We start from the raw sequence: 13,009 nt of genomic DNA, 5'->3' as shown, positions 1-13,009 counted from the left end.
CTTTTCTTGGTTCCTTTGGTAGCAATTTGTCTCTTTTATACAAAACTAGTCAATAACATTTTCTTCATCCTAGTTAAGGTGAGGAATAAGATGTGAAAATAAGAGCTTTTGTTCGTAAAATTTGTGAAAAATATTGACTAATATGTAACGCAAACAAAGATAAATTATAGTAATTTTTTTCAAACTCGAGACATAAACAACTATAGGGATAACAAGACTTGCCAGAGGAGTCGATATACAAACAAACAATCTATTTTGATAATGAAAAATGAAAAATCCTCAAGTTTACACTAGTGGAATTGTAAACAACAAAAAACCAAGAATTACAAGTATCATAGAATCCAATCTAACATGAATATTAGACAAAGCAAAATTAGGCACAAATGATGGATTTTTGCTCCTTGAAGAAGGGGAAAATGAGGCCCTTCCCTCTGGTGATGGTGCAGCAGCAGGCGATCCTGCTGCTGCACCATCTGCATTTTCTACGTTTACATGAAGTTTCATTCCACCAAGACAATGTAACCTATTACCACAAACAAAGTATCTATCCCCTGGCTTTGTCAATGTGAAAGTTGTGTTGCCATTTTTACTCGAATCGAGCACATTGCTTGTGTTGCACCCCATGAAATTCTCCTTCGTTACTTCGGACACACTATGGAGCGATGAATATTGAAACACTGCGAAAAAAGAAGAATTATAATCGATGTGATTGTTGATATCATCAAATTTACTCTTTTAGGGTTATTCACTCTTGTTGTTAGCAAGTCGTCTCGTATTTGTATTTTGACTTTAACAAGCTCCAATGTGGGTTGGATGGACTCCACGTGGCAAAAAACTTCAAAAAAGAAGTCCAAATTTGCCCTTTATGATCTAAAGTTACCTCCATTATATTTCATGTAGGAGCTTCGTTATAGTCAAGGGCAAATACGAGATGATTTACTATCGGAAATGCTATGAAGATCTTAAAAGTTTAAGATATTTTGTTGAGTTGAGTGGATATTTTTTATCCTTATTTTTTCAAGAACATTTACGATATCTGGTTAAGTTAACCTACGAGAAGTAAATCTATGTAATAACCTATTACGGCCGTAAAATTGAGTTGATATTTTTTTTTAAAAAACTATTAGTGTGTATAACTTAATATTAGAATATTATGATCGATGATACTTACCAAGTACATCTCCAATCTTGAATTTCTTTCCTAGTAACCATGTATCAAGATCAGTACTAATATCCCAGCCAGAATTATCACCCACAATGTAGTTAGTAGCTGAACTTGAACATATAATTAAACTAATTAGAATCAAAACTACAAAATTTAGAAGAGGCTTTGCCATAATTGTATTATTATTAGAAGAAAGATGATTAAATGGACATATATAACATATTCACACACATATATATACAACTATGTATTATAGGTGGACTTATGATTAGATTACCTAACTAATAACTACATAAAGATTAAAAAGATTATTTAGTTAAAATAGCTTATTTTCCACCCTGATTCTGGTATTCGTATTGAGGTCTGATTACGATTTTTGCGGTAAAGTTAAGAACAAAATGTTTGCCTAACGAAAGCAACTCCATATAAAAGCTCGAACATGAAACTTCTGATTAGAAATGAGTTATGTGATGGACTAATGTAGATTATTCTTAAGTTATTATTTAGGTTTGAGTGGTTGAGAATGGATGAACTTATTAGAAGGGTAGTTTAACACCTAACTAGATCTAATTTCTTTATTTTGTCTATAAAGAATGTGATTATGGTTTCATCTAGTAAGGAATTTATCAACCAAATAGTGGATTCAACAATTTTTATTATTTTGTTGGGTTCTACAGTAAGTATGTATGATGTTTCGTTAAGTCTTTATTGTTCGTATCGTTTCATTTAAGCTCGAGAGACTCGATATGACATTATAAAGTTTAATTAACTTCTTTGCCATTAGATATTCTTTGCATTTTTTTACTGATATATTACAAGTTTATGACAATGACTAAAAGACTCCTATGTACTAAAATGAAACAAAATAATTGAAATTTAATCCAACTAATTTGTGTTATATATATATTTTTCTTTCATTATACGTGCAGTAAATCTTATTTATTACACATGTTTTACGTATATATCGAATTATCATATCATATCATATAAAAAATTTCAATATTATAATTTTAATATTATGACATTTGGTATGGTATATATATACATACGTAAATCATTAACATATTAACAAATATGCAGCCTAGTATAATTAGTATAAACTAAATATATGTTTAAAAGTTAAAATTTTGATAGAAATGTATTTGAATATGATTAATATAATGAGACATTTACCGAATGAAACTGATATATAATATAGTGTTTTGAAAATCGAATATCGTTATTACAATATTAAAACTTTCAAATACCATACTACTCCATATGATGCCCACTCTTACCTCATGCTACAAGAAATTAAGTTACGATAGTAACTATTACTATTTACGTAAAATTCTGCGTACGCTACTATATATGTCCAATCATAAGTGGATGGAAATCAACAAAAAAATCAACAATATTGCATGTGATTCCAGCCTGGAAATATTTTGGTTTGAGATGTTGAAATATAGTGTGGACAATAAATATAAACATATGACCAAAAGTTTCAAACATGTAAATGTTGCTAATATAATTAAATAATGATATAAATCTGCCTATAATATTTTTGTTTATGAAGTTTTTGAAACTTTGTCATATCATTTGTATGGTTATAATAATTTAATATTAATTATAATAATATTAAAAATCTATCTTTTTTTTTTGAAACAGACTAATAAAAAATTATAATATCAAATAAAATATGATATTTCAATGAAGATATAAAATATTAATTTATTAATAAATGAAAAAAAAAAGCCAATTATGTATTGGACAAGGGTACCCCCCCCCCCACAAACCCCCCAAAGGTACAATCATGAAAATTGAGGAGATAAATGCAAAACAAATTACAAAGAAGAATATTTATAATTGTGTGGTGTATGGGGGAAAAATACAAACAAATAAAGTTGCATAAAATAAAAATTCTACCAATTTCCAAACTTCATTAGTGCATTATGTAGTACATTCTATGATTTTTCTACAAAAATTAAAAAAAAATTGTTAAAATATCATGTCAAGTCGTACTTTATAAAATAACAATAATATAATCATTTTATAAGTGAAAATCGAAGAGTAATATGTATGCATGAAGACCTTATTCCTGTCTTCGATGAATATATCGATAAATTATTTTCGATAGATCATTGACTTATGAAAATTATCTTCTAAAATTTTAACTTTTTTTTTAATGATTTACGTGTCAAACTATAATATAAGATTATAATTTTTTTTTTAAAGTTCATTAACAGTTTAATTTGGTGACCTACATGTGCATGGGTACTACTATTTGCTTCAAGCAAGCAACTTTCTTTTTCTTGTCTTGATTTTCAATTCCAAACTACTTTGCACCAAATAAACTTTGACATAATAATAATATAGTCAAATTGTCAAAAATAAAATAAAATAATAATACTACAATGAAAGAGTACCTTCAAAATAAACAAATAAATCTAAAAAACATATAACAAAAAATAAAAATAAATCCCAACTTAATTCATTGTTTACGATTTAAACACAACCCTGCGTTAAAACATCATCATAGAAGTAGTGAATCTCTATATAATGTCTCTGAACTCGATCAGTATTCAAATTCTAAATTCATCGACTTTGAAGCGATAATCAATTCATTAGACTGTCAAAAAAATATTACATTTATTCTATTACAATAAAAGAGTACGTACTTCAAGTAAAAAGACATGAAAACACACACATTGTTACTTTAAAAAAAAAAAACATCCTTGTTTACAATTCAAACACAATCCTTGGCACGTGCGAAGATGAATCCATGATAGAAGCAATGGATGTATCTCGATCTGGATTCACCTCTGATTGATCACACGATCTGTATTCAAATTCTGAATTCACGACTCCCGATCGAGGTGTAGTTTCATCACCTTCTCTTGTTCTTACTTCCAAGCAACAAGCTAAAGTAAAACAAAACCCTAAAGAAAAACCCCCATGCAATAGTAATCCACAAACAATTCCACTTACTTAAATCAGTAATCCCTTGTTGAACCAATATATCAGCCCCAGTAGTAACACATGTTGAACTTGTAATTTTGACATTTAATGTGTTACTCATTGTACTCAACAATTTTTCCTTCAATGCATTAGGCACATTACCAAGTGGTGAATTATCAAACAATTGAATCCCTTTGACAAAACACTTTGTTGGATCATCAAATTCGTTTTGTAACACAGCTTCGTAAGGATATTTCACCAGAGACAGGTAGTGAAACCATATCCAGTAAGGTGGAATCCTATCGCGATTGATGAAGAATCCCGAGAAGAGAAGGAAATAGGCTAGGATCGCGACCACTATGGTGTAACCTAACATTACACTAGGAACTACACCGGAGAGGAACGTGACAAATGAATTCCCGGCCCAGAAGGAGGCTAGTATTATCGCGAAATAGAACAAAAACCCCGAAAATCCACCTTCAAGGCCTACAGCCCAAAAAGTTATAGCAGCAAATGCAAAGCTAAGAAAGATCAATGCTGGTAAAGAAACTAGAGCATGAGATAGACAATAGGAAGATCTTCTATAAGCATTATAAGCAGTCTCCCTCATGAAAATATACCTTTCTTGTAGAAACACAGGCAACGCGTCCGCGCAAGTGTAGAAAGTTGTTGACATAGCAAATGCAAAGAAACCAAGCCTTTCTTGAACCCCTTTAGGGGAATCATCAAGTTGCCAAAACATTGTAGCTAGGATGAACCCCGTGACCACGATTGCCCCTAGACGGATACCAAATAACTCTGGCACCCTCCAAGAATTCGTAAATGATCTCTTGGACAAGACAACCATTTCAATCCAAAATGGATTCGCGTATGTTGGAACCATTGATGCTGGACTAGTATGAATATCACTCGTTGTCCCTGAAACCAACTTCCCTCTTGAAATACTCGCGCTAATCGCCTCTTTCAATGTCAATCCATGAGTTGGTGTTAACATTTCAGAATTTTCATTACTCCTTTTAGTATTTTCCCATGTTTTATTGAACTCAACTAAACTCTTTGTCCCTCCAGGGGACCCTTCTAGTTCGCGAATCAGATCCAGGGCAAACTCTGTTCGATTTTCACTATCTGGTATTGGGTGACCAAAATCAGCGAAAAAATGTGGGAGATTCATAGGTGAACCACTATAAACCGTTTGCCCACGAGACAAGAAGAGCATTCGATCCAACAGTCCAAGAATTCGATAACTTGGCTGATGGATCGACATGATCACAATACTACCACTCTGAGCTATTCGTTGTAGAACTTTCACCACCATGTATGCACTAGTCGAATCAAGACCTGAAGTTGGTTCGTCTAGAAACAATATGATTGGGTCATGAATTATATCAATTCCAATTGAAACTCTACGTCTTTCGCCTCCAGAGACTCCGCGATGACCCTGTTTTCAAAAATATTATTAAAGTTTTGAGAAAAAAACGCGATCACTCTATTGATGAAAGATTAAAAACGTACCTCATCGCCAATGATTGTTTTTGCAGCATTACGCAATCCTAATTGATCGATCAGAGCTTGAACTCGCATTTTCTTTTTTGAGTTTGATAAATTTCGTGGTAGTCTGAATTCAGCTGCAAACATCAACGTTTCTTCAACGGTTAACATTGGATATAAAAGATCATCTTGCATTACATATGCTGAGATTACTTTCAGTAATCTCGAATCGAGCGGCTCTCCGTTCAATGTTATCGTTCCTTTTAAACTCTCCTTCGCGATTCTATTCGCGAGGGCATCAATCAGGGTCGATTTTCCCGACCCTGATGCACCCAGGACGGCGACTATCTCGCCGTCCCGAGCCTCACCGGAGATATTGTTCAGGAGGAATTTCGTCCTCGTGAACAAGTTTTCTCCGGGGACGGGATCACCGGTGGAAACTCCGGCGGCCGGTCGCCGGAGCATCGCCGGAAAAGTCATTTTCCGGCGGACTTTCACGCTGTAGGTGAGGTTGTTGAAGGAGAGAACAAAAGGAAGAGAGTGAGATGATATGCTTTGAGTATCACTCATATCGAGAATCCGGTGCACCGGAGTTTCATCGCCGGTGACTTCTTTTCTCACGTCTCCCACGCGCTTTAGCATTTGGCCTAGGGTGGGTGAAGTGTACGCGCTTGCTTGTGACATCTCCATGGCTTGTTGTACTCTTTGATCATAAAATTGTACATTTTCTCCCCCTTGTAACATATTTTCCGCTACTATCCTTGACATCCGTTGTCACACTGATAGTATAAAGATTTAAAAAAAAAATATAATTCAAAATTATCGAGAAGAAATATTCAATTCTGATGTTGAGATGAGATGCTTGATTAAACGACGAATTATACAATAATTCGATGTTTTGGTGTATGGTTATAGGGAAAAAAACATTAGAACAATTGGTAAGAAATGAGAAGAATTTTGTGGGAATTTATGGTAGTGTAATTGATATATAGTTTTTTTTTTTTTTTAGACTTATGTAGTAGATTGAAAGTAGGTAAGCAAATTGTGTGTGAAAAAGAGACTCAATAGATTGTCTAAAAACAATTTTCAAAGTCCCCACAACTACTAAAAAACTCTTTGTATTTCTCTTCAAGAAAAGCAAATTAAAAGAGTTTGAGATATTGATTGGTTTCTTGATGTGTTGCTATATATATAGAGACCAAGATTTATGATCTTGATATATAATTTAATTAATGTTCATAATACATATTAAATTATTATAGGTCATGGTGGGGTAGGGGTTAGCTTTTAAAAGAAGGATATATATCTCAATTTTTTACTATATTTGGTCCAAATTATATATTTTTTACTTTTTAAAGTTTTTTTGTATTCTTTTTAAGAAAAAAATTTAAGAATCTTAATCATAATAATATATATTTGTCTAAATTAGCTATCTTTTATCTCTTATTAAAAAATCTCATTTGATTACCATTCCATAATATATGTTTTGTGTTTTTTTAAGAAAAATATTTAATATTCTTAATCATAAAAATATACATTTATCTAAATTAGCCCATTTTTATCTCTTATTAAAAATCATCTCTTTATTTAACAAGTTTTGTGTTTTTAAGAAAAATACTTAACAATCCTAATTATTATTATAAAAGTATACATTTGTCTAAATAGCTATCTTTTATCTCTTATTAAAACATCTCATTTAATTATCGTTACACTAATTAAACATGATATATGTTTATCAGCTCGTCATAACGATTAATATTAAGAACATAAAAGTGATATATATTAAATCAAAATATTTTAACTAAAATACTGATATATGATATAATAAAATCAATTCACATTGTAATATCCTATACTATTTGTTAAAATATGTAACTAAATATATATATATATATATATATATATATATATATATTAATTGTGTGGTAAGGGGAATGGAGTTGAAATAAGTAGTAAGGTGACCTATATCTCCTAATTCTTTACATCTACACATTTGGTTTTTCTTTTTCACCCCTAGGGGGTGGGAGTGGGGGGGTGTGGGGGAGGACACGTGGAAGAATGTGGTTGGATGAAGTTTGGTCACAAGAATACTTTTGTATGAAATTAGGTATGGATGGTTATCTACTGTTTTGCCAAAAAATAGTTATTGGTGGAAAAATAAGGCATGAATTAATGAAGATGATCTCATACTATAAGTTACTACATAAATAATACTTATTTGGATATTCAATCACTCATATGAAATCTTTGCTTTACTTTACTTATATAAAATAAGGCCAAAATTGATTTATGAAGTTTCCTTTTTTTTAAAAAAATAACTGTTCTTGATTAGTAATAAAAGACACGAATGATCAGGATTGATTCTTTTTAATATCTTTTGAGTCGACCTAGTTACGTAGTGCTTGCATAGTGCGGTTCACATCAACTGTGTGGTTTACAAAGATTGTAGCGATTGTGATTTGCAGAGCTTGTAGCGATAGCGGATTATTTAGGTTTATACTTTTTTTTTTGGTTAATATTAATACTATATTAATGTAAAGAAATAAGTCATAATACTTGAGTAGAAGCTGATTAACTATGTGGTTAATAGAACAAACTTATTTATATTAGACTAATAATTTGTTGTTACCATTTATAGTTATGTAGACCCCCACTAAAAAAAGGTTTATTATGGTCAATATTATATCATAATTTTGTACTTATTTTACATATTTAACAAATGTTTAGTCAATAAAATGTTTATCTCAAATTTCATATCTAAAAACCTTTTATTATCTCAAATTTCATATCTAAAAACTTTGGTGAAAAATATCTATATCATATACCATACAAATAAGGAGGATTTAGAGGACCAAATATGAGCTTTTTTTTTTTAAAAAAAATAATCTAAATCTTTTATATGTATTGAAGAATTAATTAAATATGGGAAAAGGGTCTGATATACCCCTCAACTTTGTCATTTAGAGCTGATATACCCCTTGTTATGAAAGTGGCTCATATATACCCCTACTTGTAAACAAATGGCTCACATATACCCTTTTCCTCTAACAGAAATGAAAAAAATAATAATTTTAATCTAAATTTTTATTATTTTTTTCTAAAAAATATAATCTCATATGAGTAAATTTAATCCTCGTCAAACATATTTTTTTTGACTTTTTTTGTTTCAATGACTAATTTATAATTATTATTTTGATAATCAAATTTATTTATGTTTCACTAATATTCTTGTAAAACTTATTGTAGATGACCAAATTTTTTCTTCGAATACGAAATTAAATTACAATACACACAAAAAGAATAGTTTAATTTTTTATTCTTTAAACTAAGGAATGAAAGAAAAAAACAAAATAAGAATAAGAAATTTAAATAATTATAATAAAAGAAGTCAAAAAATAATTTATATATGAAAAAATTAAAATATACCTTGAACTTTGATAGAAGAATCATATATACCTCTAAATAATTTTTTAAAAAAAATTAGAAGTAATAAATATAAATTTAAAACTAATTTTTTAACTTCCGTTAAGTGAAGGGTATATGTGAGTCATTTTGTAACGGCAGGGGTATATGTGAGCCGTTTGTATAACGGTAAGGGCATATATGAGCCACTTTTATAACGAGGGGTATATCAGCTCCAAATGACAAAGTTGAGGGGTATATCAGACCCTTTTCCCATTAAATATTTATAAGTATATGCACTTTGTTATTGTAATATTAATTTGAAATTAATATAGAAATCTATAGATTTTAAATTTTGAATCCGTCTTGAGTTGGTTTGTTAAAACAATCTCTTTATCTTCAGAAAGACACGAGTAAGACTGTATATACACCACCTTTCTCTAATTCTACATGTGAAACTATATTAATACGAGGTGGAGAAACCCAAATACGTCAGCTGAAATAATAACTTGTGACGTTGCGATTCAAAGTAATAATTTTTTTCGATTACGAAAATATTACTCCTTCCGTCCGGTATTATTTGTCATGATTTCTATTTTTAGAGTCAAACTATAAAAACTTTGACTAACATTTTAAGATGAGTTTTTTCATCATATTAATATGCAAAAAATTATAATTTATAGAACTTTTCATATAGTTTTAGAATATCGATTTTTTTTTTGGTTTAAAATATCGAATTAACGTGATCTAATTTACCTTTAAAAATTAGTCAAACTGACTTCCGATAAGCTCAACATGACAAACAATTCTAGACGAACGGAGTATATTTGACTTTCTTTGGTACATTTCCTTTACAAATCCGTACATGTTTATTTATGGGACCAATAGTTCATAATTGTTAGAAATTGTACAATGAAACATGTGAATCCCATGATTTTATAAATGCTTCAATTACAAAATACTTTTCTCTTAAACTATAGTCTATAACCTTCAATTAATTTAATTCATCCATATTATTAACACAAATCACATTCAATAATTGGAATGAAACAAGTCCAATAAAATTGAAATTTATTAAAAATTAATATTGCTTTGAGGTATCGTTTGATTGATTGATTATATATATATATGCATCACATTGGGAGGAAAAACTCTTGAGACGTTCTTTTCGGATGATGAAATTTTTTAATGTATAAATGCATATTATATGTATTGATTTATTCTTCAGATTTTTAACGTTATTTTTAAATAATGTATGTTACTTCCAATTTTATTCTCATGAATATTAAATACTTATTATCGATAGTTTATTATAAATTATTTTGTATCTAAAATATAAGAAATGGAGTAATTAAATTACAAAAAGGGGCCCAAATGCATGAAAAATTACCCTATTAAGAGAAAGTGCAATTGTTAATTAGTCAAATACATTTTTGACGAAAAACTACTTTTCTAACCTCTTATATTATATAGTAATATTAATATTAGTAATAATGATTATACATGTATATAATCAAGTGATTTTTTAAAAGGACAAAAATTGATTCTAAATAAAAAGAAAATTCTTATTTTAGAGAGTGAATGCGTGTTTAATCATTTATTTTTGTAATAAAAAAAATAAGTGTCTTTGAATTAGAAATAAAAATTCTTTTTGTGTATTAAAGTAGTTCCTTTAAAGGAATAAGTGTTTATTTTTTATTTTTAGGATAATATTATCCAAAAATAAGTACACTTTTAAATTTGTTAATTCTTATTTAATGTGTCTAAAATAATAAAGTTTGTTAATTCTTATTTAAAAAATGTGTCTAAAATAATAAAGTTTGTTAATTCTTATTTAAAAAATGTGTCTAAAATAATTAATTTTTTTAATTCTTATTTAATTCACCTTATGCATGAGTTTAGAAAGTTTTCTAATTTGTTAAAAATATAGTAACACTTAATTGTATATGTTTTAATTGTTAATATTACTACATAAATGTAATGAAATAAGTCATAATACTTAGTTTGTTGAAACAATTTATCTTTTGAAAGACGCGCGTAAAACAGTATCAACTTTTTCTAATTTTATTTGTGAAATTATACTGAACATGTTATAATTTTTTATCTCTGAATTCATTTGCATTTTCTTATACTAACAACGAAGAGGAGAAATCCAAATACGTCAGCTAAAATAATAACTTGTGGCGTTGCGATTCAAAATAATTCTTTTTTTCAATTACGAAGATATTCTTTAAGAACAATTTCATATTTGCGTTCACTTTATGGGACCAATATATTCATATTTGTTATATATTGTAAAAAGAAACATGTGAAACCCATATTTACATAAATCTAATAGATCCCACAAAATATTTTNTATATATATATATATATATATATATACACACACTTTGTGCATCACATTGGGAGGAAAAATCTAGGTCTTACGATTGACCTATAATCTTTCCCTCTCTTCTCTAACCCTCGAGACGTTTTTTTTCGATGATGAAACTCCTAAATACTCGTATATTATATCGGTGTCTTTTTCAGATTGATCAATACATTTATAAAATTTCAAGTTTTTAAATATAAATATCACAATTTTAAATTTAAATTAATGAATGAAAGATCTTTTTGTTGCTATATATATAAATATTGTTGAAGTCACGAAAAGTGGTTAGGTAAATTACAGATAAACCGAATTATTACATATTCTTTTATGTGGCAAATTCTAATTATTTTTCAATTCAAATTATTACGTGTTCAAAGACGGATTCAGAGTATCGATATTAAATTTATCTAAAAATTAAATAATTTTAACGCGAAACATATAAAGTACGTAAATCTCAAATCAATAAAAAAAATTTATTATACATAAAACATGATTTTCCCACTCTTCTTAAAAAACACATGATAAAAATAAATTCTCATCGAACATTAAAAATAAGTATCAAATTATTTTTTTCTTCCATATAAATTCAATCAAAATATATCTACTAATAAAATCAACATAACTTTAAAGATACTACTCCCTCCGTCTGGAATTATTTGTCATGATTTCTATTTTAAGAGTCAAACTATAAAAATTTTGACTAACATTTTAAGATGTATTTTTTTTATCATATTAATATGCGAAAAATTGTAGTATTAGAATATCTAATTTTTCTGTTTAAAATATCGAATTAATGTGATCTAATTTACCTTTGAAAATTAGTCAAATTAACTTTTGATAAGCATAACATGACAAATAATTCCGAACGGAAGGAGTATATTGTAAAACAAAATTTATAAAATTTTTAATTTTTTATATATATGTGCAATAAATGAAGCCAACCCTATTTTATCACCGTCACCTATAGAGGAAAAAAAAGTCAAAAAGGGTTAAATGCAGTTTATATTTGAATTTATATTCATACTTCATCAACTATACAATAAAAAGTGTTGCATCAAAATTCAAACTCTTAACACATGCATGGAGTGGCTTTTTTGGATGAATAGATTTAATGAGTTTATAGTTATCTAACTTGTAATTTTTTTTATTAAATTTAATTGGTCACGATTATGATGACGAAGTCAGAATTTTAAATAAGGGGTTCAAAATTCGTAGAAATAAACACATGGAATAGCCAAAGAGGGTTCAACATCTACTATATATACATGAAACATTAATTTAACCATGTATAAATAATATAATATTCCGTCAAAGAGGCCCCTTGTACCTAAGGTGGCTCCGCCCACTTAAAAAGCTTACTAAATAAAATAAAATTAATTTTAAAACTCAATTACTAATACTCATCTAAGGTAATTATTTAAGAATTTAAAACTTTAAAGTTTCAAATTATAGTTCCAATTCAAGTGTATAACTATAGAATTTAAGAAGTATATTGTAGCGAATCAGATAGATCTTATATTTATATTAAAAATTAAATTTGTATCATACATATATGTCAAATAACAATTTCAGAACTCATTAACTTCAAATCTCGTCTCGATCCCGAAGTGTGAGAAGTGTACCCCTCCCCCCCACCCCCACCCACC

The 13,009-nt window shown here is 28.7% G+C and overlaps 2 protein-coding genes across 2 annotated transcripts; both read right to left on the bottom strand.

The window, feature by feature from the left end:
* Window positions 1-145: 145 nt before the first annotated feature.
* On the bottom strand, window positions 146-1,369 carry LOC107020016 (stellacyanin-like). Its single transcript, XM_015220362.2, has 2 exons — window positions 1,172-1,369; window positions 146-677 (listed from the first exon to the last, which is right to left on the bottom strand). Exons 1-2 carry the CDS (start codon window positions 1,335-1,337, stop codon window positions 286-288), a joined length of 558 nt encoding a protein of 185 aa, XP_015075848.1. The 5' UTR covers window positions 1,338-1,369; the 3' UTR covers window positions 146-285.
* Window positions 1,370-3,725: 2,356 nt separating this feature from the next.
* Window positions 3,726-6,746, bottom strand: LOC107018984 (ABC transporter G family member 6). The gene is made up of 2 exons (XM_015219575.2): window positions 5,615-6,746; window positions 3,726-5,540 (listed from the first exon to the last, which is right to left on the bottom strand). The coding sequence occupies exons 1-2, from the start codon at window positions 6,356-6,358 to the stop codon at window positions 4,032-4,034; spliced, it is 2,253 nt and encodes a 750-aa protein (XP_015075061.1). The 5' UTR covers window positions 6,359-6,746; the 3' UTR covers window positions 3,726-4,031.
* Between the last annotated feature and the right edge of the window lie 6,263 nt (window positions 6,747-13,009).

This window comes from Solanum pennellii, chromosome 5 (genome assembly GCF_001406875.1).
Source record: "Solanum pennellii chromosome 5, SPENNV200".
Taxonomy (NCBI): Eukaryota; Viridiplantae; Streptophyta; class Magnoliopsida; order Solanales; family Solanaceae; genus Solanum; species Solanum pennellii.
The sequence above is the reverse complement of the archived record's forward strand: the minus strand, read 5'-3'. Positions and strand labels throughout refer to the sequence as shown.